The sequence below is a fragment of the Penicillium diatomitis genome (genome assembly GCF_028827545.1).
Source record: "Penicillium diatomitis strain IBT 30728 chromosome Unknown utg000001l_segment0_segment0, whole genome shotgun sequence".
NCBI classification, from domain to species: Eukaryota; Fungi; Ascomycota; class Eurotiomycetes; order Eurotiales; family Aspergillaceae; genus Penicillium; species Penicillium diatomitis.
This window is the reverse complement of record NW_026623173.1, coordinates 962622-981933: the sequence shown is the minus strand read 5'-3', so window position 1 is coordinate 981933 and position 19312 is coordinate 962622. Positions and strand designations below refer to the sequence as shown.

General features: G+C 53.4%; 8 protein-coding genes across 8 annotated transcripts; 4 read left to right on the top strand and 4 right to left on the bottom strand.

Moving 5' to 3' along the window:
* Nucleotides 1-282: 282 nt before the first annotated feature.
* N7539_000290 (uncharacterized protein) lies at nt 283-1284 on the bottom strand (the record flags this gene model as incomplete). The annotated part of the gene is made up of 1 exon (XM_056929894.1): nt 283-1284. One exon carries the CDS (start codon nt 1282-1284, stop codon nt 283-285), a length of 1002 nt encoding a protein of 333 aa, XP_056794187.1.
* A 2610-nt stretch (nt 1285-3894) lies between these two features.
* On the top strand, nt 3895-4870 carry N7539_000289 (putative cyclin; the record flags this gene model as incomplete). The annotated part of the gene is made up of 2 exons (XM_056929893.1): nt 3895-4152; nt 4226-4870. 2 exons carry the CDS (start codon nt 3895-3897, stop codon nt 4868-4870), a joined length of 903 nt encoding a protein of 300 aa, XP_056794186.1.
* A 537-nt stretch (nt 4871-5407) lies between these two features.
* On the top strand, nt 5408-6590 carry N7539_000288 (ATG3/ATG10 family protein; the record flags this gene model as incomplete). Its single annotated transcript, XM_056929892.1, has 2 exons — nt 5408-5958; nt 6056-6590. The coding sequence occupies 2 exons, from the start codon at nt 5408-5410 to the stop codon at nt 6588-6590; spliced, it is 1086 nt and encodes a 361-aa protein (XP_056794185.1).
* Nucleotides 6591-7378: 788 nt separating this feature from the next.
* N7539_000287 (putative cell wall protein) lies at nt 7379-8401 on the bottom strand (the record flags this gene model as incomplete). Its single annotated transcript, XM_056929891.1, has 2 exons — nt 7379-8218; nt 8315-8401. The coding sequence occupies 2 exons, from the start codon at nt 8399-8401 to the stop codon at nt 7379-7381; spliced, it is 927 nt and encodes a 308-aa protein (XP_056794184.1).
* A 1340-nt stretch (nt 8402-9741) lies between these two features.
* On the bottom strand, nt 9742-11052 carry N7539_000286 (uncharacterized protein; the record flags this gene model as incomplete). Its single annotated transcript, XM_056929890.1, has 1 exon — nt 9742-11052. One exon carries the CDS (start codon nt 11050-11052, stop codon nt 9742-9744), a length of 1311 nt encoding a protein of 436 aa, XP_056794183.1.
* Nucleotides 11053-11789: 737 nt separating this feature from the next.
* N7539_000285 (uncharacterized protein) lies at nt 11790-12207 on the top strand (the record flags this gene model as incomplete). The annotated part of the gene is made up of 2 exons (XM_056929889.1): nt 11790-11992; nt 12129-12207. 2 exons carry the CDS (start codon nt 11790-11792, stop codon nt 12205-12207), a joined length of 282 nt encoding a protein of 93 aa, XP_056794182.1.
* Nucleotides 12208-14621: 2414 nt separating this feature from the next.
* On the bottom strand, nt 14622-16113 carry N7539_000284 (bifunctional ornithine acetyltransferase/N-acetylglutamate synthase; the record flags this gene model as incomplete). The annotated part of the gene is made up of 2 exons (XM_056929888.1): nt 14622-15555; nt 15656-16113. 2 exons carry the CDS (start codon nt 16111-16113, stop codon nt 14622-14624), a joined length of 1392 nt encoding a protein of 463 aa, XP_056794181.1.
* A 698-nt stretch (nt 16114-16811) lies between these two features.
* N7539_000283 (origin recognition complex subunit 2) lies at nt 16812-18869 on the top strand (the record flags this gene model as incomplete). Its single annotated transcript, XM_056929887.1, has 1 exon — nt 16812-18869. One exon carries the CDS (start codon nt 16812-16814, stop codon nt 18867-18869), a length of 2058 nt encoding a protein of 685 aa, XP_056794180.1.
* Between the last annotated feature and the right edge of the window lie 443 nt (nt 18870-19312).

Below are 19312 nucleotides of genomic sequence, written 5' to 3'. Positions count from 1 at the left end.
ATGATGAGGACGGATCTGCGACCACTCATCACCGCACCAACCGTATTCTTCGACCGCGGGTTTTACTTGGTCTATAAAGTTGACAAAGCCATGAGATCCAACTCGAGCTTCCGATTCTTGAAGGCTTGCAACCAGCCTCTGAAGATGGTGAATTTGTCTATGTAAATGTTTCTATATATTTCGAAGCCCTAGCCAGCCGGACTTCAATTGATCGCCTGTAGTCAACTTGAAGGGGCTGCCGTTAATTGTTGATTGCCAATTTGTCCAGCGGACGCGATGAGTTCAAGGCCCAACAAGGCCTAAACAATCATCAATCACCAACTCGAGTTCGCCCAGTCGCGACTTCAACCCCCGGTTCTCATCTTTCAGGATGCCCATAACACTCCAAGCTTCAGCGGATGGAACACCATGGCAGATGTTGCACTGGCTCACATTTCCAACCAGAGAACCACCGAATCGTGTGGAGGCGATTCCTTTGATGACTCGCTCATACGCAGAGGATCGCGCTGGCGTCGCATTTCCGCCATTGGTATTGAGACTTTTTTGGGTAGGTGTCGATGGGTTCGAATGGGCCAGAGGGGACGCAGCCGACATGACGTGATGGGAGGGATTCTGTGACGGCGTGGCTATGGTAGATGTCGGAGACTCTAAGGAGTCCTTATGCGAGAAAATGCTGTCGGTCACGCTTTCATCCCCAGACTCGAAGCCAGAATCGCTAGCAAAGGTGCCGTGACTGGTACGCTTGCTGTCTCGTAAGGGCGCCTGAAGGATGAGTGAGGGATTGTCTTCTTCGAGGGCCACTGCGCGCATGGTAAGACTTCGGCTACGAGCCTCCGCTTGCTGTCGCGAGTGTTTCTCCTTCTCGAGCTCGTCGGCCATGGCTTTCATGGCCTTCTCCTGGTCCATGACTTTTGCAGCCATGCCATCGAGTTGCATTTTGAGATGGTCTACCCGTGCGCGTGTCTCCTCAAGCTCTTCGCGCTTTTCGTCCCGATCAGCCAACGCCTGGTGCATCGCAAAGGTTCTCTGTTTGTACGCCTCCTGCATACGCTGTAGTACAGTCGATGCGCGGTCGCGAAGATTATCCATAGCCTCGTCTTGATCCATGTTCGTTTCCGGGAACGCCAGGGCGGCCTCGATATCTAAGTTCAGAAGCTCATCTTCCGCTGGCTCGGGAAATCGCACACTCGGTTCAGCAGATCGGCGCAGGCCAAAAAAGGAGAACCGTCCTGCCACCGGAGTGGAGTTCTTCCTCGTATGTCCACTTGCAGTGCCCGATCGCATGTTGACGTCGTAGCCACTCGAATCGTCTTTACCCTGGAACCAATCTGACAGAATTCGGGCGCGTGCTTCGAACTTCTTCTTCGGGAAGGTGTCCGTCCAGACGGGCGAATCTTGCGTTTTCGAGATATGTTCATTGGAACACGGATTGTGCCATACGTTGTCAAGTGTAGGCGGGCGAGCAATATACTCCGTATTCGACCGGCGATGGGAAGGCAGACTGCGAAATGGACCCTCGCCTGGTGGACCCGTCGCCGGCTTTAGGGGCGACGAGGCAACCCCTCTTGAGATTGCAGCGGCGCATTGGAATGTAGGGTGGCCGATGATCGCAATGTATCAGAAGACATGGTAGCCACTCAGCTTCGGCACCGACGCGCAGTGAATGTTCGATGGTGTCCGCCACCAGCAGACGAGGTAATGAACGCAGGAGATCCGTGGAACCGAGGATGCCAGCAGAGCTCAGCAGTCGAGAGAATGAAGTAGGGTCACGAGCGCAGGAAGTACGCGCCAAGGTGAAAATGTTCCCTGAGCGGTGGAAGCTTCCGGTCAGATTATACAGCAAAATGACTAGTCCCGGGGATTGTACCGAGGCCGTGTAGCTGTGCGACAAGCGCAATGGAAGGCAGGAGAGACGGCTTCAACAAATACCAGATGATCTATTTTGGTCAACTTTGAGGAAAGAGGAGCTCAGTGGGGTGGCTTTTGAATGTCAAGTGAAACGGCAGACAGCACACAGCAGACAGCACACAGCAGCCACGTCCTTTCGTAACAATCAGGAGGCTGGACAAATAAACATTCCTCCGGTCCCTCCAACCGTCGCCTGAGCGGTGGCGGCTGAAGCTCCTCCTGGCCAGCCCCGAGGGTCCACACTTCCATCATCCGTCCAGGGGGAACTGCACTATTGGAGAGTTGAGGTACTGGGGTAGGGAAGTGTATCGCTCAGATGGCTGAGAGGGTGGGAAGAACACATGTGTAACTCTTATGCTCAACCTAAGAGGGCCGATCGTCAGGTAGGGTCAGCTACCTTGATGGGAGTTTGAACCATTGACAAGGGTTTGAACCATTGACAAGGGAACGGGAATCGATGGGATAGATCATGTTAGGTATTTGAATATTGATGTGAGGCAGCACTCGGTCCAAGTCGAGTGACGGCACGCGTAGTCTAGGCGGAAGGCATCTCCATGCATGACCATACTGCGCATCGATATGATCCTGGCTACTACAGTAAGTACCTCTGACCAGATGACCTAGTTACTAGAGATTTACGCTGCTTTAGAATTGGAAGATGAGACGGGAGTGTTGATGTATAGATATGCCTTTCTGTTCCTAGGGGGCTTTTAGCGCTACGGTCTGTACCATGCTAGGCCCCGAGTCCTCAGTCCTCAGTCCCTAGTATATTACTATATTTTACAAAGGTTGAAGTCAAGGTACCGTTGATGGAGAATCGGTAGCTAAGCTTTGACTCTTTGAGAGAGCCCAGAGTCGTCTGAAGACAGTATCAATGCAAATGTTGTACTTCGAGTCTCTTCCTGATCAACCACTACATATTCAGGCGAAAGACCCCTAGATAGTCTGCGAACCTATTCTGCCAGATTAGTCGTCTTCCCCGAGGCCTATGATATTGAGTTTATTGACCGGTTCCTCCAACTGTCGTCCGAAGCACGGCACATTCACAATAATGACGAATACCTCTTTCGATCCCACCTACACACTCTCACAGCGCCCTCCCCGAATTGTGGCTCTACAGAGCTGGAGCTATCAGCACAGGCTTGGATGCACGTTCCCCACTGCAGTGTGATTGCATCACACATGGGTAGACCGGGCATGATCCGAAGCGTTTCTAGGACTACGAGAATATGCATTCGACGATCTGATGTCATGACAAGGGAACAGGGCTGAATATTTCTTCTGTCGTCACCGGGTAGGGCTTTGTCAAGGTCATCTTAGTTCCAGTCCCGGTCACGAGTGGATGTTTGGATCGTCGACATGGAATTTACTGAACACTCTTGGGTGTTTCTTTAGCCTGTTTGATCGGGACCCGCGTGATACGAACCCAGTAGACTATACTCAGGGCTGCCCGGGTCTGGATAGTTTACCTGCCTAGCGATCTAAAGTCAGGCGCCCGCGCTCGTGGTTCATGGACCTACCGACGCCCAAATGTATCGGGTGTGTGCGGTCGGAGCCTCAGGTAGGGTAGCCAGCCTGTTGATTGAGGTCAAAATTGATGGTAAGGTTTTTTGGGATATCTGGTCGGACTTGGCCTGGTTGACGTCCCCTACTTTCTTCGAACACCTTGCCTTAGTAGTCCAGTATAATGACCTGCAAACGCAAGTCTCGTCATAGTGATATTGCAGCGAAATGCAGCATGGTTGATATACTGGAGTGGCGGAAGCCTCGACGATTCCGTTGCAGAGCGCATCTCTGCAGCTCGGCTGAATGTTTTATGCTCGGGATGGATCAACAGCGGGCCGCCTCCAGTTTCGCCGAGCTTCAGAGCTCTTCGCTTCTCAGGTCCGCAAAACCGAACCCTCGAGCTGGAGCCATTCACCCGCCAGAACATACCTTTGTACTTCCAACTCTTTTGTTTCTCTCTGAAAGCGGTTCCTAGCTACCATGGCCCACCGCATTGCTGGCCTGAAGCACATCTCGAATGCGCTCGCGACCCCAGATCAGCTTTCGAATTCATCGTCGTCAATTGACGGAGTACCTTCCGAGCTTGAGACGTCAATTCGTTGTGCCGGCGCGCAACTCACACAGGACGCTGGAGTCTTGCTATATCTCTCGCAAGACATTATTGCGCAAGCTGTTGTCATTTTCACGAGGTTCTGGCTAGGTGCGGACGGGGGCAGCTTGCGGATCTACTCGGCCAAGGTAAGGACAATTGTGATTCGCGCTATCATTTCTTGAGAAGCTCATGTTCATGTCTCATGCCTGACTTTCGCAGGATGTCTCCGCCGCCGCTCTGTATTTGTCTGCCAAGTTGTCGTTTCAACCCACCTCGCCTCGCTCGGTTCTCAACGCCTACAATTTCCTTCTCTCCCCTCAAGCATCCCCCTTGTGGTTCGTGAACCCGCAGGGTACTCCATCACAGCCACCGGCTACGGACTACTACATCCTCTCAGAGGGTAGCTACCAGGCCGGGCGCTTGGTCCTCTTGCGTATCGAGTCAGTCATTCTACGGACTCTTGGGTTCGACACGCACGTTGCACTACCTCACACTATTGCGCTTACCTACCTTCAAACCCTCGGTGTGAACAATTCCGAGGTCTCGCGCCGAATCCTCGAACATCTGAACGCCGCGCTTCTCTCACCGCAATTAATCTATGTGACGCACCAGCCAAATGCTCTCGCAGTAGCAGCGATCTATCTCGCCACGCGGGAAAACGGCGTGAAGTTAGTAGACGGAGAGTGGTGGGAAGTATTTGATGTGGACCGGGAAGAGCTAGGCTTCTTGGTCGTTGGCATGCAAAGCACCGAGGGCTTCTTGCGCAAGGAGAAGGAGACGTGGAAGGGCAGAACCATTCCCTTGGTGACGGAGGAGGTTGACGCAGAGATTGAGCGACGAAGGATGATGGAAGAAGGGGAATGAGCTCTGCTTCGCAACGAGTATCTGTTCAATTGACTGGAACAGCTCTTGAACGACATCAAGATGCTGGTGGTCATACAGGGGCGACAAATTACTGAGAGCTGCCATTCTGGAGTGATGGGCACGTTCGCAACACCAGTCTCCAGTTCTTCACTCATACACGAGACTGGTTCCGTCGACTCTTGCGAATGAAACTTGACAAGAGAGTCCTGGACATGTGATGGGGAGCAGCGCCACATGCAACTGGCTCATGACGCGTGGCCATCATCCAAAAAAAAAAAAAAAGATGGGCGGCGCATATGCCAAAGACGAGTACAAAGAGCGGCGGCTCAAAGCAAAGGTGACTCGAGCGTCCAGCCGCCATCGCGTTGAAAATGGAAAAAGCGGAACCGCAGTGAGCTCACGCGGGGCCGATCATGTGCTCCACCGCTTATCAAGATGCTATCATCCCCCTCCCCACCTTGGCATCTCCAGCTCGCTTTTATCCTCACATTACTTTTACTCTCTGTAGCGGCTAGATATCATTTTATTGACGCAACAATGAATATCCTTCACTCTACACTTTCCACCTGGCGCGATCGCCTCGCTCCGGTTTCGCGGACGTCGACCTTTCGCGCCACCGGTCAGATCACTCCAGAGGAGTTCGTGCTGGCTGGCGACTATCTGGTCTACAAGTTTCCAACGTGGTCGTGGGGCGATGCATCTAGTCCAGCTAAACGGGTCTCCTACCTACCGCCCGGGAAACAGTTTCTCGTCACACGGGGTGTGCCTTGCCATCGAAGGTTGAATGATAACTTTGCGGGAGATGCCGGTCGCGAAGATGAGATCGTGCGAGATATGCTCGCTGGCGAGACCGACGAGGGCCCAAGGGAAGGGAATGGAGACGACGGCTGGCTGCGAACTGGCGGTGGCCGTGATACCGTCGCCGACCGTGACATGCAAGAGGCCAAGATCCGCGACGTGAGAACGGTAGACGAATCTGGCAACTTGGGCGAGCAGGAAGAGGACGATGAGATCCCAGATATGGAAGATGATGACGATGACGAGGAGGCGATTATTCGCGAGCCTGCTGGGAACTCAGGAACCACGCAGTAAGTCCTACTGTTCCCCCCCCCCCCCCCCCCCCCGCTCCCCAACATCTCTGGCAAAGCTTAACAATGATTGTTTCTTAACCATTTTCTCTTGCAGACCGCTTCGCACCTACACCCTCTATATCACATACTCCAATTTTTACCGAACGCCACGGCTCTATCTCTCAGGCTATCTTTCTCCCTCAGAACCACTCCCACCCCACCTGATGATGGAGGACATTGTCGGAGACTACAAAGACAAGACTGTGACGCTGGAGGACTTTCCCTGGTTCGACGGCAGCGTCAAGATGGCCACAGTCCACCCATGTCGACATGCTTCAGTAATGAAGACGATGCTCGGCCGAGCCGACGCCGCATTAAAACTCCGTCTGGAAAAGCTCAAGCTTAACCAGTCCCGCGCCCAGCAATCCGGCGCGAATACTGGACTCGAGGGACTCGTCGACGGTACCAAAGGGCTATCAATTGGTGATCAGCCTCAGCAACAACAGCATGGTGGCGACGAGTGGGAGGTGCTGCAAGCCGACGAAGATGAGCAGGTGGCTATTCGCGTGGATCAATATCTGGTTGTTTTCCTCAAGTTTATCGCCAGTGTCACGCCTGGGATCGAGCATGATCATACGATGGGAGTGTGATTCAGAGCAGGGTTACTTTGGTTGGTCTCTCATAGAATAGGTCACCTGGCTCTTTTCTTCTCCATGCATATCGAGGTTGGATAGCTAGCGTTTATCGTGTCTCTCGAAATTGCCATTGAACGATCTCTCGATTATATGAGCGGATATTGACTCCTGCGTCTCAGACATCAATCCAAAGAAAACGTTTCCCACATCAGTCCTTGTACGGGAAACACATGGTAAAGCTCGAGATAAGGAGGTCTGTATATCGATTGGAGATTCCGGAATGGAACTCTAGCAGCCGAGGATGTCGTTGGAGCCTACATGGTCTCGCAGAAAGTCCACCATGCCGTTTTCCACGAAACAACCAAGTGGATCTCCTCGCTCTGTTCGGATATTCTCCCATGACACTTGACAACATAACGATAAGATGTATTGGTGACTGTCTATCTATATAGACTATGGAGCAGTCCAACCTTCCGCCAATATCAAGCAAACACTGTCCCAAGATGAGACTCATCTAAACGCCCGGCTCGGAAAGAGAACCTGAACCCCAAACCAGAGACCCGCCAAAGGAACCTCAATACGCCCGACCTCCTTTACACCCGAGAAAACACAAACTGGCCTCTCATCAAAGAGACACTTGAAAACAAGACAAAGGAAATGGTCGAGGACAAGAGGAGATGACCTAGAAGGAATGGCTTCGGCGAGACTCAACTCGCCAAAGAGCAAAGAACAAAAGAGAAACGAGAACTTTAACATGGAGACATTAATGAGGGTAAGTTACCAGCTCGCACAACGTGCCGAGCTCACAGGAACGGATATACGACGCCCAGGATTAGCGCGAGACGGCCACCCCGCAAGAGAGCGTGGGGTCTGCAAGAGCCCGCCGCAGCGTTGAAGTAGGTCTGCGACTTGGAAGTGCCAGTCGGCGCCATATATTGAACCAAGGGGGTAGAGTGCATCGGCACCTGCGCAGTGGGCGTATACAATGGGATTGGGATCGCGATGGCGATGGCGGTGGCCAGGGACGCAGTCGTGAGATCGGTGGGGGGTTTGATGAATGTTACTGGGACGTTGATGTTGATCTTGGAGGCCGAGGCTTCGGTCGGGTTTGCCTGAGCACCTGCTCCCGCTGAGACGACTGGAATAGCAGTTGTCTTGATAGACGAAGTGATCTCCGAAGAAGACGTGTCCACGACCTCTAGCGTCGACGACGGGGCAAGAATACTCTCGGGCAACGAAGGCTGCACAGGAGCCTCAGTGATAGATGGGACTTCGACAACTTCCGCGGTAGACGTGACCACCACGAGATTGGTAGTGCCAGGGGCCGTGACCGTCGTCGTTTCAACGATCTCCTGGGTCACTTGGACCGGGGCACAAGAAGCGCCGCGATGCACATGGTGAACCCCGGCGCCAAAGCCAGCAGATGGGCCGTCGGGGATCCCTGCGCCGTATCCCATGCCGGCGTCGAGCTGTTGGCTTGGATCAGAGTCGCAGCTCTCATCGTTCGACTTTTGCTGGAATCCGGCGCCGAATTCGAAGGATGGGCCGTTGGGGATGCCGATGTTGTAGTTTAGTCCACCGGCGGTTTCGCTGTCACTTGAGGGGTTTCTGTCGTCGGCAGAGAGTGGAAGAGCACCCTGACCCTTTGAATTGGTTAGTCTCACTGGTTCCGCTGCTCGATATTGATCCGATCCTTGGAAGTCTCTTCGGATTGGAGAAAAAAGTAAGGTATGACTGACCATCTGAGGCACAGAGAGCACAGTGACCGGGCCGAAAGCGAGAGCGAGGCACAGAGCGGCCGAGACTGTAAAAGGTTTGCAAGACATTATAGATTATAGGAGATTGATCCTCGACAGGAGAGATGTGAGAAAATTAGATTAAGTCGGAGGAAGCTCGAATCGAAAAAGAAAACCAAAGCTGGAGCAAAGATCGCGAGAACGAATGACTGTGTTGTGAGTGCTTTCAGAAGTAATCGCAGACATGATTGCGATGCTGAGTATTTATGTTTCTTTCTCCAGTCTAAACACCCAAGCTAGAAGCCACAAGACTCGATGAGCACTCATTGTCACTCAAGGGTTGATGGTTCACCTGGATACTGCAAGGTCAGAAAGCTAACCCTGTGGTGGCGGGCGCTTCCCTAGGAAATCTGTCTCATCGTTACGGGGAATGGGGGTGTCGATCCAGTAAATTGTTCTTTTTACTTTGCTGGAAAAGGTGAAACCCTGGTGTCGATGAAGATTGGAAAGATAGAGAGTCTGACGTTCGGTATTGACGATGACATGGTACATTGGATGCATGATACTTGTGCCGTTGACGAGGCACGAGACGGAGTCCAGTACAACCAGTGAGCCGGCTCGTTCATGCAAGCATATGTGCGATCGTCACAATGTGGCCAAGGCTTAATTCGGGTCCAGATCATTGACAGCATCAATCCGTTGTCCCAGAGTCCGCACAGGCCCGGTGCACGTGTCCGGGTCAACTAAAGGGTCTTAGGAAAACTGTAAGGGGTACTGTCGTTTATTGAAGAGACAAGCCACTTTGGTTAATCTCCGTCGTGAAGCCGTGGCGAATGAATTTGATCAAAGACTCTCGAAGCGGAAGTGATGAGGCTGGGGGACGGCGATACGAATGCAAGGAGGGATCATGGGGAAAACAGACAAGTGCGCGCCCTGGTTCTTAAGGAATAAACTTGAGACCGGTCCATGCCCTGTGGGGAGATGCCAGGCACAGGATTGGGGAAATGCAGCCCTGACTAAAGACAACCGATCTTAGAGTGAACCAAACTGAGTATCATTTTCAGAGTCATCAATGTATAGCCAGGGGTGAAAGGAAAATATCTGCGAGGCGTCGCGTTGGTGTGTATCACTGAGGAAATGAAAAGGGATATAGAAGATACGCTAACATGAGCTGGGGACGAGGGCTCGAGAAACCCATTAGCAACCTGATCGACAGAGCTGCCGTGGGAGGTAAAAAGTGGAAGAAAGAAGAAGAAGAAGAAGAAGAAGAAGAAGAAGAAGAAGAAGAAGAAGAAGAAGAGGCCAAGGCCAAGGCCCAGGATGAATAGAAAAGTCAATGAGATGACAGAAACGGGCCCCGAGATCAGAAAAAAAAAAAAAAGAAAGAAACGAAAAACGCTAGAAAGACGGAGAAAGGCAGAGACGCTTGTTCAGACTTTCCCAAGACTGGATAAGCCAAAAGCGGTTCCAAAATTGGTCGATTTTTTGAACTTGATCTCCGGCTCGGGTTCGCCATTCGGGCTTTCTTCGTCATCTGGCTCTTCCAGATCCTCGTCGATGGTAGTTGTGGAGAGGATGCGTTTGGCCTGGCTCAGTAGTCGCGAATCTAGCTCGCTGAGAAATTTGCTGTCGTGTTCTTTGTCATTAATCAGGCCAAGAGGCCCTTGCAGCGCCGGATCATCGGGCACATCGGGAAAATAGGACCCCGCGTGTTCAGACGGCTGGTGCACTTGTGTCGCTGCAGGAGCTAAAGGTGCCTCTTCTTCTTCTTCATCTACGCCTTGGGGCTCGATTGCCGATAGTTCTGTGGGGGATGCATTCTCCGTGGTCCCAAGACTGACATCCACCTCGATCACCGCCATAGGGGTGTGGCCGGCGTCTCTGACCCTATTCTCATTTGGTGGTCCTAGATCTGATAGCCGTAGCTTGAGACTATTGCGATGCTCCATCCCTGGCCTCACCGGCCGGGCGGGCTCAGTGGCTGGGGCGGGGCTGGGAGCCTCCAAGGGTGAGGGCGAGGGTGGTGTGATCACGCGTGCAACCACATTGGGCGGCAGAGCGGTGGATTTCAATGTGATCCCGTCCAGCTTGCTATCGACCTTCTCGATGGGCACGGGTATACTGATATTGGGCAATTGGGCGTCTACCGCTCGTGCACGCGGCGAAAGCGCGGCATCCAAAGAAGGGGGCTCGCTGTTGTGACCAATGCTGACAGGTGACATGTGAGGCTTCACGGCCATCCCTTCATCGAGGAAGACCCGTGTCGGACGATGGCCCGGGCTGGAGCCCTCCCACACCTGCGCCGATGGCAGGGAATCGTGAGAATCAGAATATTGCGGCGACGCGAACGAGGGTTTAAACGTGTGGGTGTTGAGGTAGTTGGAAGTTGATCGCTGGCATTGGACCATCGACTCTAATTCCGAGATCTTGGCTCGTAGTAACGTGCGTTCTTTTACCCACAATTGGCGCTCCAAAGCAAAGAGCGCCCGCTCACTGTCCCAATGCGCTCGCTGGGCCTCCACCAGTTCTCGCGATTGGTCAATGTACGACAAGTCGAGGCTGGCGTCCGCCTCCTGTGATAGCGGCGACATGCGTACTGGGCGAAATTTGGAGATCATGGACGGCGTACTGGTCGAGACCGACTGGACTCGGCGGAGTGGAGGGGTTGCGGTGGGAGAGAAGCGCACTTCTTTGTAGACATGGCCGTGGCCGTCGGGTAGTCTCGTCACGGCGGTCTTCATGGTCACCCCAAGTTTTCTCCAACAGGGAATTCTTGGTGGTCGTGTGATAGGTGTATGCGCAGGACGAATTCCTCGGAACAAACCGTATATGCCAACCAGACGGCGGGCCTGGGGAGAAGTGGGCACTTTGGGGGGGAGGTAGGGAATACCGCAACGGAGGAGGATGGGGGGGGTCCGGCGGCGAAAGTGGATCCGAATGAGGATGCAGCGTCACCGGCAACGAGGGCAGGAATGTGTATGTATAGGTTGAGAGGACCGTGGAGTCGCAGCTCGATTGAGAGATAGTTTGACACCTCAATTGCCACCCAGTGAGGGAGAGAGGGATGATCTGGGACTGTGTAGATCTATATAGCGTGGATGAGTCGCACGAGTGGTGAGCGGTCAGTGAGGCGTTCGAGAAGCAGATGCACGATGCCGCAAAAGGCTGGCGAAAGCTGGAGTTGACCAGGGGGGCGGTCAGGCACAGTGGAGACCAGTTGGGCGACACAGCAGCTTAATGCGATCCACGGCACGATTCAGGCCGAGAAGAGACGTGGAAAGTCAAATGAGAGATGACAGTCGACTCCGGTCGGGGAAAGAGGGCCGCCTTGTTGCGATCTTCAAATGAGGGTTCCGTGTTGGCCGGTATACCACGTACAGTCAGCAGGACTCTGGACTTGGACACTGTGTATGCGAAAGCACGTTCCGGACCGTCGTCTCGGTCGAGTATTGCAGTACGTAGGTCTGTCGAATTGAAGATGAGGGGTCTTGCTCCTGACCCAGCGGAGGAAGTGATGGGTGCGATGGGTGCGATGGGGCCTAGGGCGTGGTGGACTGGAGAGAAAGTCGACCACGCGTTCATCGACCACTGGATCACGGGATCTTGGGCAGTCTCCGGAGATCGAATGCTACGGAAGTTCAGAGCAGGGCAGAGCAGGGGAATGGCAGTTGGGCAGCCCTGGTGATGGTGAATTCGGTGAGTTGCGCGAAGAACGAGAGGTCAGGCGGGTCGGATCGCATCTATGGGGGTATGCAGGGTGATCCTCCACTAGGAGAATGGTCGACCCGTCTCTCTTTCTTTTCTCCGCTCGTTCCAGGCCGGGTGTATTTGAGAACCACGAGGATGAAGCTCGTCAGGAGAATCAGGATTACAAGGGTGGAGAATATCGGGCGTAGAGTCCACAGTTAGGTTGATATGGAGTGAGAGGAGAGAGAGAGTGAGTGAGAGAGAGTGAGTGAGTGAGAGAGAGAGAGAGAGAGAGAGAGAGAGAGAGAGAGAGAGAGAGAGAGAGAGAGGGTTTTGTATGAAGTATAAACCTTTTCGAGTCAGACGCAAGGCAAGTGAGAGGACGAAGCATACATCTCGAGCTAGCCGGGGATGACGGGCTGAATCAGAAACCAAAGGGCCGTATCCACGGAGAGGTCACATCGACTCCTTTTAAGCGGTACCTTGCGAGTTCAATCACGCACGACTCCAGCTGATGGCGGCAAATCCCCCCGTCTTGACGATCGGACGACTCACTTGTCAAAGGGAATCGTTGCAGAGGATCCAGCATGGACATGACGTCAAGCAGAGGGGATTCACAGATCACGGAGGACGGCGAGCACCCAAGTCTGGAGTACACGGTGATCTTTTGCGGATGGTGTCTGGGAATGATAGTAGGCATGATCATTGCTTACATCGAGGATCTTCATTATCAGACGGCCACGGTGAAGATATTGTCAAATGTATACCATGGATGTATTATGTCTACCTGTGTATGCAGGTCGCTCGCGGAGGCTTAGATTGTTCCCAGATCGATCTCCACGTTCTTGCGGGAGCGTTTCAGTCAATGTTCTTATTCCAATTATTCGTTCCACTGAACTATGCCCGGATCCTGGTGGAAACATTAAACACCCATAGTAAACAATCGATGGCACCAGGGAATACAACATGGAAAGTCATCCTGCCCACCTATTCCATCTACATGATTCGGGGGGGGGAGACCCAACCTCTCTCACTGCCACAGACAGCACAGCCCATTCCGGTTCTGGCAACTCAATGAGACAAGAATCCAAGCGAGTAGACAAAAGCTGACTCCTTAGCCTCGTCACGAGGACTTGCAACTTCTCACCTGTCGGGCCCGCCCTCGTGACTAAACCATAGTTCTTTGCCGCACGGTAGTTCGAGCTAACATCCAAGTTGACTGCTGTATAAAGGAGTCAGAGACCTTTGCAGAAGCAAGGAACCGGACACTGAGATCGTGTGACAGACACTCCAGAGAGTCCATACCAACCTGGTAAGTACACATTTTCCTGTTTGAGTCCTTTCCTTACACTCCTTACCGCGATCAGAACGTTCAGAGTTCATGGAACTATGGATACTGCTTGATTCGATACTATCAACGATACAGTATACAGTATTCACCATCTCCAGTTCTCGGTGGCCACGGGCCGACCGAGAGCGACTCGACTATGGAAGACCCAAGAGTGAAACATCAGCCATGTCACCTGCACTGCTCAGAACGACAAAAGAGGTGGGCTCCGTCACCACCCACCCACGTCCATATCCAGCACCTCACCAATCAATACCGCACCGGTCTAATAAACTCAGGAGCAAACCGAGCAAGCACTGACCTCGCCTCAGATCCGGTTCAAAGATCAGCCTCTCCGCCTCTTCGCCGTCTTATAACGACACAAGCCGCTCTGCACCCAGAAATGACCACGGGCCTATCACCTCTTGTCTCTTGCCAGCAGTCGCATGTCCTGCCTTCCACCCAACCAGACCAAATCGAGGTTCGCGGGAGACAAAACATGCACCAGCAGCTAACGACAACCCATGTGCATTAGTACTTGTTCAGACATCTCTCAGCCATCAGGACCGGGTGTCTTATCACGATCTCGGAACGCCATGGACCCATGAGTCGAAGATTCGTCGATTCGATTTCTGCATGTTGTATCTCCATTACCGCTTTCTCTCTCGTGCATGGGTCACACCTCAGCGGGACTTCCACGGCTGCCTTGAATGTGTTACGAACGACCAGGGGGCCCGTCGGGATCTCTCAGATCAGGGTCAACTCAAGAATATCCGCGGATGAAGCGCTGGTCTGCTTGGGTCTCTCATTTTATTGTTCCAATCTAAACTGCGGTTCCCCAGTGACACCCTCCCCCGTGGGGCCGTGGATTCTCCCGACGGAGCCGCCCCCGCGGATGCCCGGCCCAATCGGCCAAGGGCCCGATTCCCGGCAAACCGCCGATAAAAGGCCGGACCGCTGGTGGCTGGCGACAGGCCATTGATCTGTAGTATTAGCTTCCTGCGTAGTGTGCTAGGAGGCCCAGCCCTGGTATTATGACATGAATTTTATGCTTCAGATTGCGCCTGATCTGGTGGGTTCTCTTAGTTCTCCAGTTTTCTCGTCTCTACAGATCATTTTGTTACAATCCCATTTCATTATCCTCGGACAATCATGGAAAGACTGTCCATGTCCCATAGTGGAACGAGACGTAGCGAACGGGGCGGCGCTTTGCATCGTGTGAAAACAGAAATCTCAACGCCCAGCAGTCCCTGACTTCTCAGATTCTCATCCAAATAAATCATTGCTATCCACCGTTCAAGTGCGGTAGTCGCCATTAATCGTGACATACTCGTGGCTGAAATCGCAGAACCAGTAGACCGCATCTTCCCCACCGCAACCAGCAGCCCCTTGTTCACCACCACCCAGATCGACCTCAATCTCCAGGTCCTCATTCTGCAAAATGACACTGGCCCGCTCCTCGTCGACCGCCTCCGGCTCACCATTGACCAGGAGCTTGAGGATGGGGCTTCCATCCACAGGACGGAAGCTGACAGAGGTACGTTCGGGCACAACAACACCGTCCTTGACACCCTGGGTGTAACCCACGGCACACAGAATACGACCCCAGTTGGCGTCTTTACCATACAGGGCAGTCTTCACCAGAGGCGATCGTGCAATGGTTGAGGCGATCAGGCGAGCCGAGTCATAGTCGGGAGAATTGCGAACACGAACCGTCACAAACTTGGTCGCACCTTCGCCGTCACGGACCACGAGTTGCGACAGAGACTGGGTGAATTCGGTGAAGACGGTCTGCAGAGCCTCGTAGTCGGCACTGGCGTCAGAGGCCGAGGTCGGAGCTCGAACCATCTCACCGCCAGCGGCGCCATTGGCGAGCACGGCAATAGTGTCGTTGGTACTCGTGTCACCGTCGATCGAGATGGAGTTGAAGGAGCGAGAGACAGAGTGCTTGAGGATGGACTGCAGAGCGGCGGGCTCGACGGCAGCATCGGTGCAGAGAACACCGAGCAGAGTTGCCATGTTGGGATGGATCATGCCGGCTCCTTTGGTCATGCCGGCCAGACTGTAGGTTCGACCGGGAGAGGAGGGCAGACTGAAGGTGCGAGAGAGCAGTTTGGGGAACGTATCCGTGGTGCAGATAGCACGCGCCGTGGTCAGCCAGGCATCGTGAGTTGAGTCGAGGGAGGCATGCGCTGCGGGGATGCGATCGAGGATCTTCTTGATTGGGAGACTGCGAAGAAATCGCCTCGTTAGTCCATTGAGCTTCTTCAGTAGCCAGACAAGGATCGCAATTCTTCCAGCGTCCGTAAACACTGCAGAGCAACACCTACCGCTGTCCAATGACACCCGTACTCATCACCAAGGAGCTATTCTTCTCTGCTCCGCTGCACTCATCCACCGTCTGGCCCATCTGCACCGCGTCCTCCAGTCCACCTTTCCCCGTGACGGCATTGGCACAGCCCGAGTTGATGACTACGGCCCGAATGCCCTCGCCCTTGCGACTCTTCAAGGTCTGCTTGCTGACCTGCACCGGGGCTGCCTGGAACTTGTTGGTGGTGAAGACGGCGGCAGCCGAGCACGGCGTGTCGGACGCGATGAGCGCAAGATCCGGAAAGCGAGAGTTGGATGCCTTGACGCCCACATGTGTGCCAGACACCTTGAACCCCTGAGGATAGGTGCCTGATGTGGGAATGTAGCGCTGCTTGGACGCCGGAATGGCCATGTCTAGCGGTGCGGAGTAGCATCGCACTTGACCCTTGAGCATGCGAGCCAGCGAGCCCACCGCCATTGTGGCGGGTTGCGTGGTTGAAACCATCAATGGAAATGTGCAATGGGTTCAAATTGACAAGCACACAAAGACGCGTATTCAATTGAGACTGGAGAGACGGTGTCGATCGGGAATAACTCGTCCTGGGAATGTCTTGTGCTTGGGGTTTTGCAGAAATATGACTCAACTGAAGTCTGCGGGTCCCGTTTTTCGGAGAAGCTGATGCGGGACGGCGCAAGGTGAGATAAGTAGGAATCCATCATCCATGATCGTCACTGTCACTGTCACTGCTGACTACTATAGTTTCGTGAAGAAACTGCGAGCGGTTGATAGACTTGGTATGCACCCTTACCAGCTGAATAGAGACTGCAGACTGTTGACAACAAGGAATTGATCTCGTTACTAGATAGTAGATACTAGATACAGTAGAAAAGGTGCGCCTCGAGCTCTAGAGAAAGCTTCTATCTGCTGGCATACCTCAGTCCGAGATAGTAAAAGTATGCTGAGCCATTTCACCTGCTCATCCTCGCACTCGACATCACTCGTCTTCACTCCTAAATTTGGGCACCACGGGAGTTCTACACGTACAGATCCTCAAATGCGTTGTGAACTTTTACCAGCTCACCTAAAGGACAAGGCGCATACGAAATCCAGCTCAATTGATGAAACAAAATGGGGGCGGACTCGGAGAAAACTCCGGTAGACCCGCCCCCATCTGCATGTCAACTCAACTTTGCGAGACTCCGCAACATTCACGTCAAAAAGTTCAGATCAACAAAGACAAGTGCTGCACCGAGCTGGTCCCAATAGCCCCCAATCGACTCACGTACTGGTACAGGATCGGGTACCGAGCCATCATCAATTCTCAACCTTCTACGGCCTTTGAACGCTTGGCCAGCCACATCGTCTCCAAGAGACACCATCCCTTGCATAGTGTCCGCCTGGTCTGCGCGCGCGCGCATTCCCCGGATCTAAATGGTGACTGTGAGATTTCTCCTCCTCTCCGTCCCATTCTCCACGATGGGACGCTTGCTGACTTGCTTGCCATGAAGCGCAAACTATCCAACTCCGATCTGGAGGCTGACCATCCCGAAATCTCAACACCGAAAAGACCGCGAACAGCGCTCTCGCACAGTAATGGCGCGCTCAACGGCCACGCGCCGAACCTGTCTCCTCTCCTCGAAGAAGATGTTGGAGAGCTTTTTCATCAGGCGCCGAACGGTCAGTCGACGCCGAAAAAGTCCAGCAAAGCCACCGCGACGCCTCTGAAGGATTCAGGATTAAAGACACCTACGCACAAGTCCAAGGCTCGTTCACTCTTCGCGACTCCCACAAAATCCACTATTGCGACAACAGGGACACCATCACGCATGCGAAAGGCAGATCAGTCGGCAAAAAAGAAGAGTGCGCGAGTACTCTTTGAGCAGGACGAAGATAGTGCCTGGGATGGTTCAGAGCAGCTCGCCGAGGAGATTCTTCAGGAGGATGACGTTGCCGAAACCGAGAACGAGATTGACAAAGGTGCTGAGACCGTGACAGAAAGCGTCGAGGGCGACAAGATCGAGGAAGAAAAAGCTACAGATACAAAGGCCCCCAAGCGACGCGCAGGTCGACCCAAAGGTGCCCGGAATAAGCGCTCACCGACGCCTGAGGGCGAACTGCCGCCTCATGAGCGCTACTTCTTCCAGAATCGAGCCGGCACGGGCAAGACGTCGAATACCACGCTCAATAAAGTGTCACTCCTGACGCATGAAGAATACTTTGAAAAAATCGCCAAATATACGGATCCGTGCCAGCAAGAGAAGGAATACCTGCTCTCCATTCACCGCCGGTCATTCCCACAATGGTTGTTTGAATTCGAAGAGGGATTCAACATTTGCTTGTTCGGCTATGGCTCGAAACGACGACTCGTCCACGACTTTGCCGATTGGCTTTATCAGAAGCGATCCGTCGCGGGAAAATTCCCGCCCATCATTATCGTCAATGGATACACTCCAGCGATCTCCATTCGGTCAATCTTTGCGACGATTGCCACCGCCATCTTGGGCGAGGAGTTGCCGTCCAAACTCGGCGCCCAACCCACCGAGGTGCTAGAGCTGCTTCAGTCTGCGCTCAAGGCTCGACCCGCAGATGAAGAACCCATCACGGTTCTTATCAACTCGGTCGATGCCCCGCCGTTACGCCGCGCCGTCAATCAAGCTCTGCTGGCTCGATTGGCGGCCACGCCTCGCGTGCGACTCCTGCTCACTGCCGACACGCCCAATTTCGCCACAATGTGGGACATCAGCCTCCGGGATCAGTTCAACCTCGTGTTCCACGACAGCACGACCTTCACCTCCTTCACCGCGGAGACGAATGTGGTCGAAGAGGTTCACGCTCTCCTAGGCCGCAAGGGTCAACGAGTGGGCGGCAAAGAAGGCGTGGGATTCGTATTGAAGAGTTTGCCGGAGAACGCGCGAAACCTGTACCGCCTCTTGTTGACCGAGGTTCTCACCGTCATGGACGATGGTCATCAGTCCGACGATGAAGCGGCTGCGGGAGTAGATGGCGGGGTTCGACCCGGTGAAGACAATGGCGTCGAGTTCCGACTGCTTTACCAAAAGGCCACGGAGGAATTCATCGCGTCTTCGGAGATGATGTTCCGCACCTTGTTGAAGGAATTCCACGACCATCAGATGATCACTTCGCGGATGGATCCCAGTGGGATGGAGATTCTGGGTGTGCCCTTGTCCCGTGAGGAAATGGAAGGTGTTTTGGAGGACTTGGTGTTGGCTTAGAGAATCGCAGGGCTTCGGTCTTGAAAGAGCCGTGTCTATATTCATATAGCGTATGCCGCAAGGAGTCGCTGGGATAGAATTATGATACCCATTTGATCCGTGCTTATTTTCATATGCAACTGAATAGGAACTGGACCAACGTCGCGGGTCGTGAAAGCATATCTACCTTGCTGATGTGGTAACGTATATACCGAAGGGTTCCTTGCACGTAGTCTCATACTTGACACAGAGTAAGATATCTTCACATTTAATAAACCTGGCCGTACAGCGGAGCTGGAGCCGAACTGGATGTGTATTGATTATTGATGCCACAACAATCTGGAATCTGCACTCTTTACAGTTAACGCAACCGCGCCTCGTTGCGAAAGTCTAACCCATCCATTCTGAAGTCTCCCACACGGGCTCTCTTTCTCTCTCTCTCTCTCTCTCTCTCTGTCTCTCTC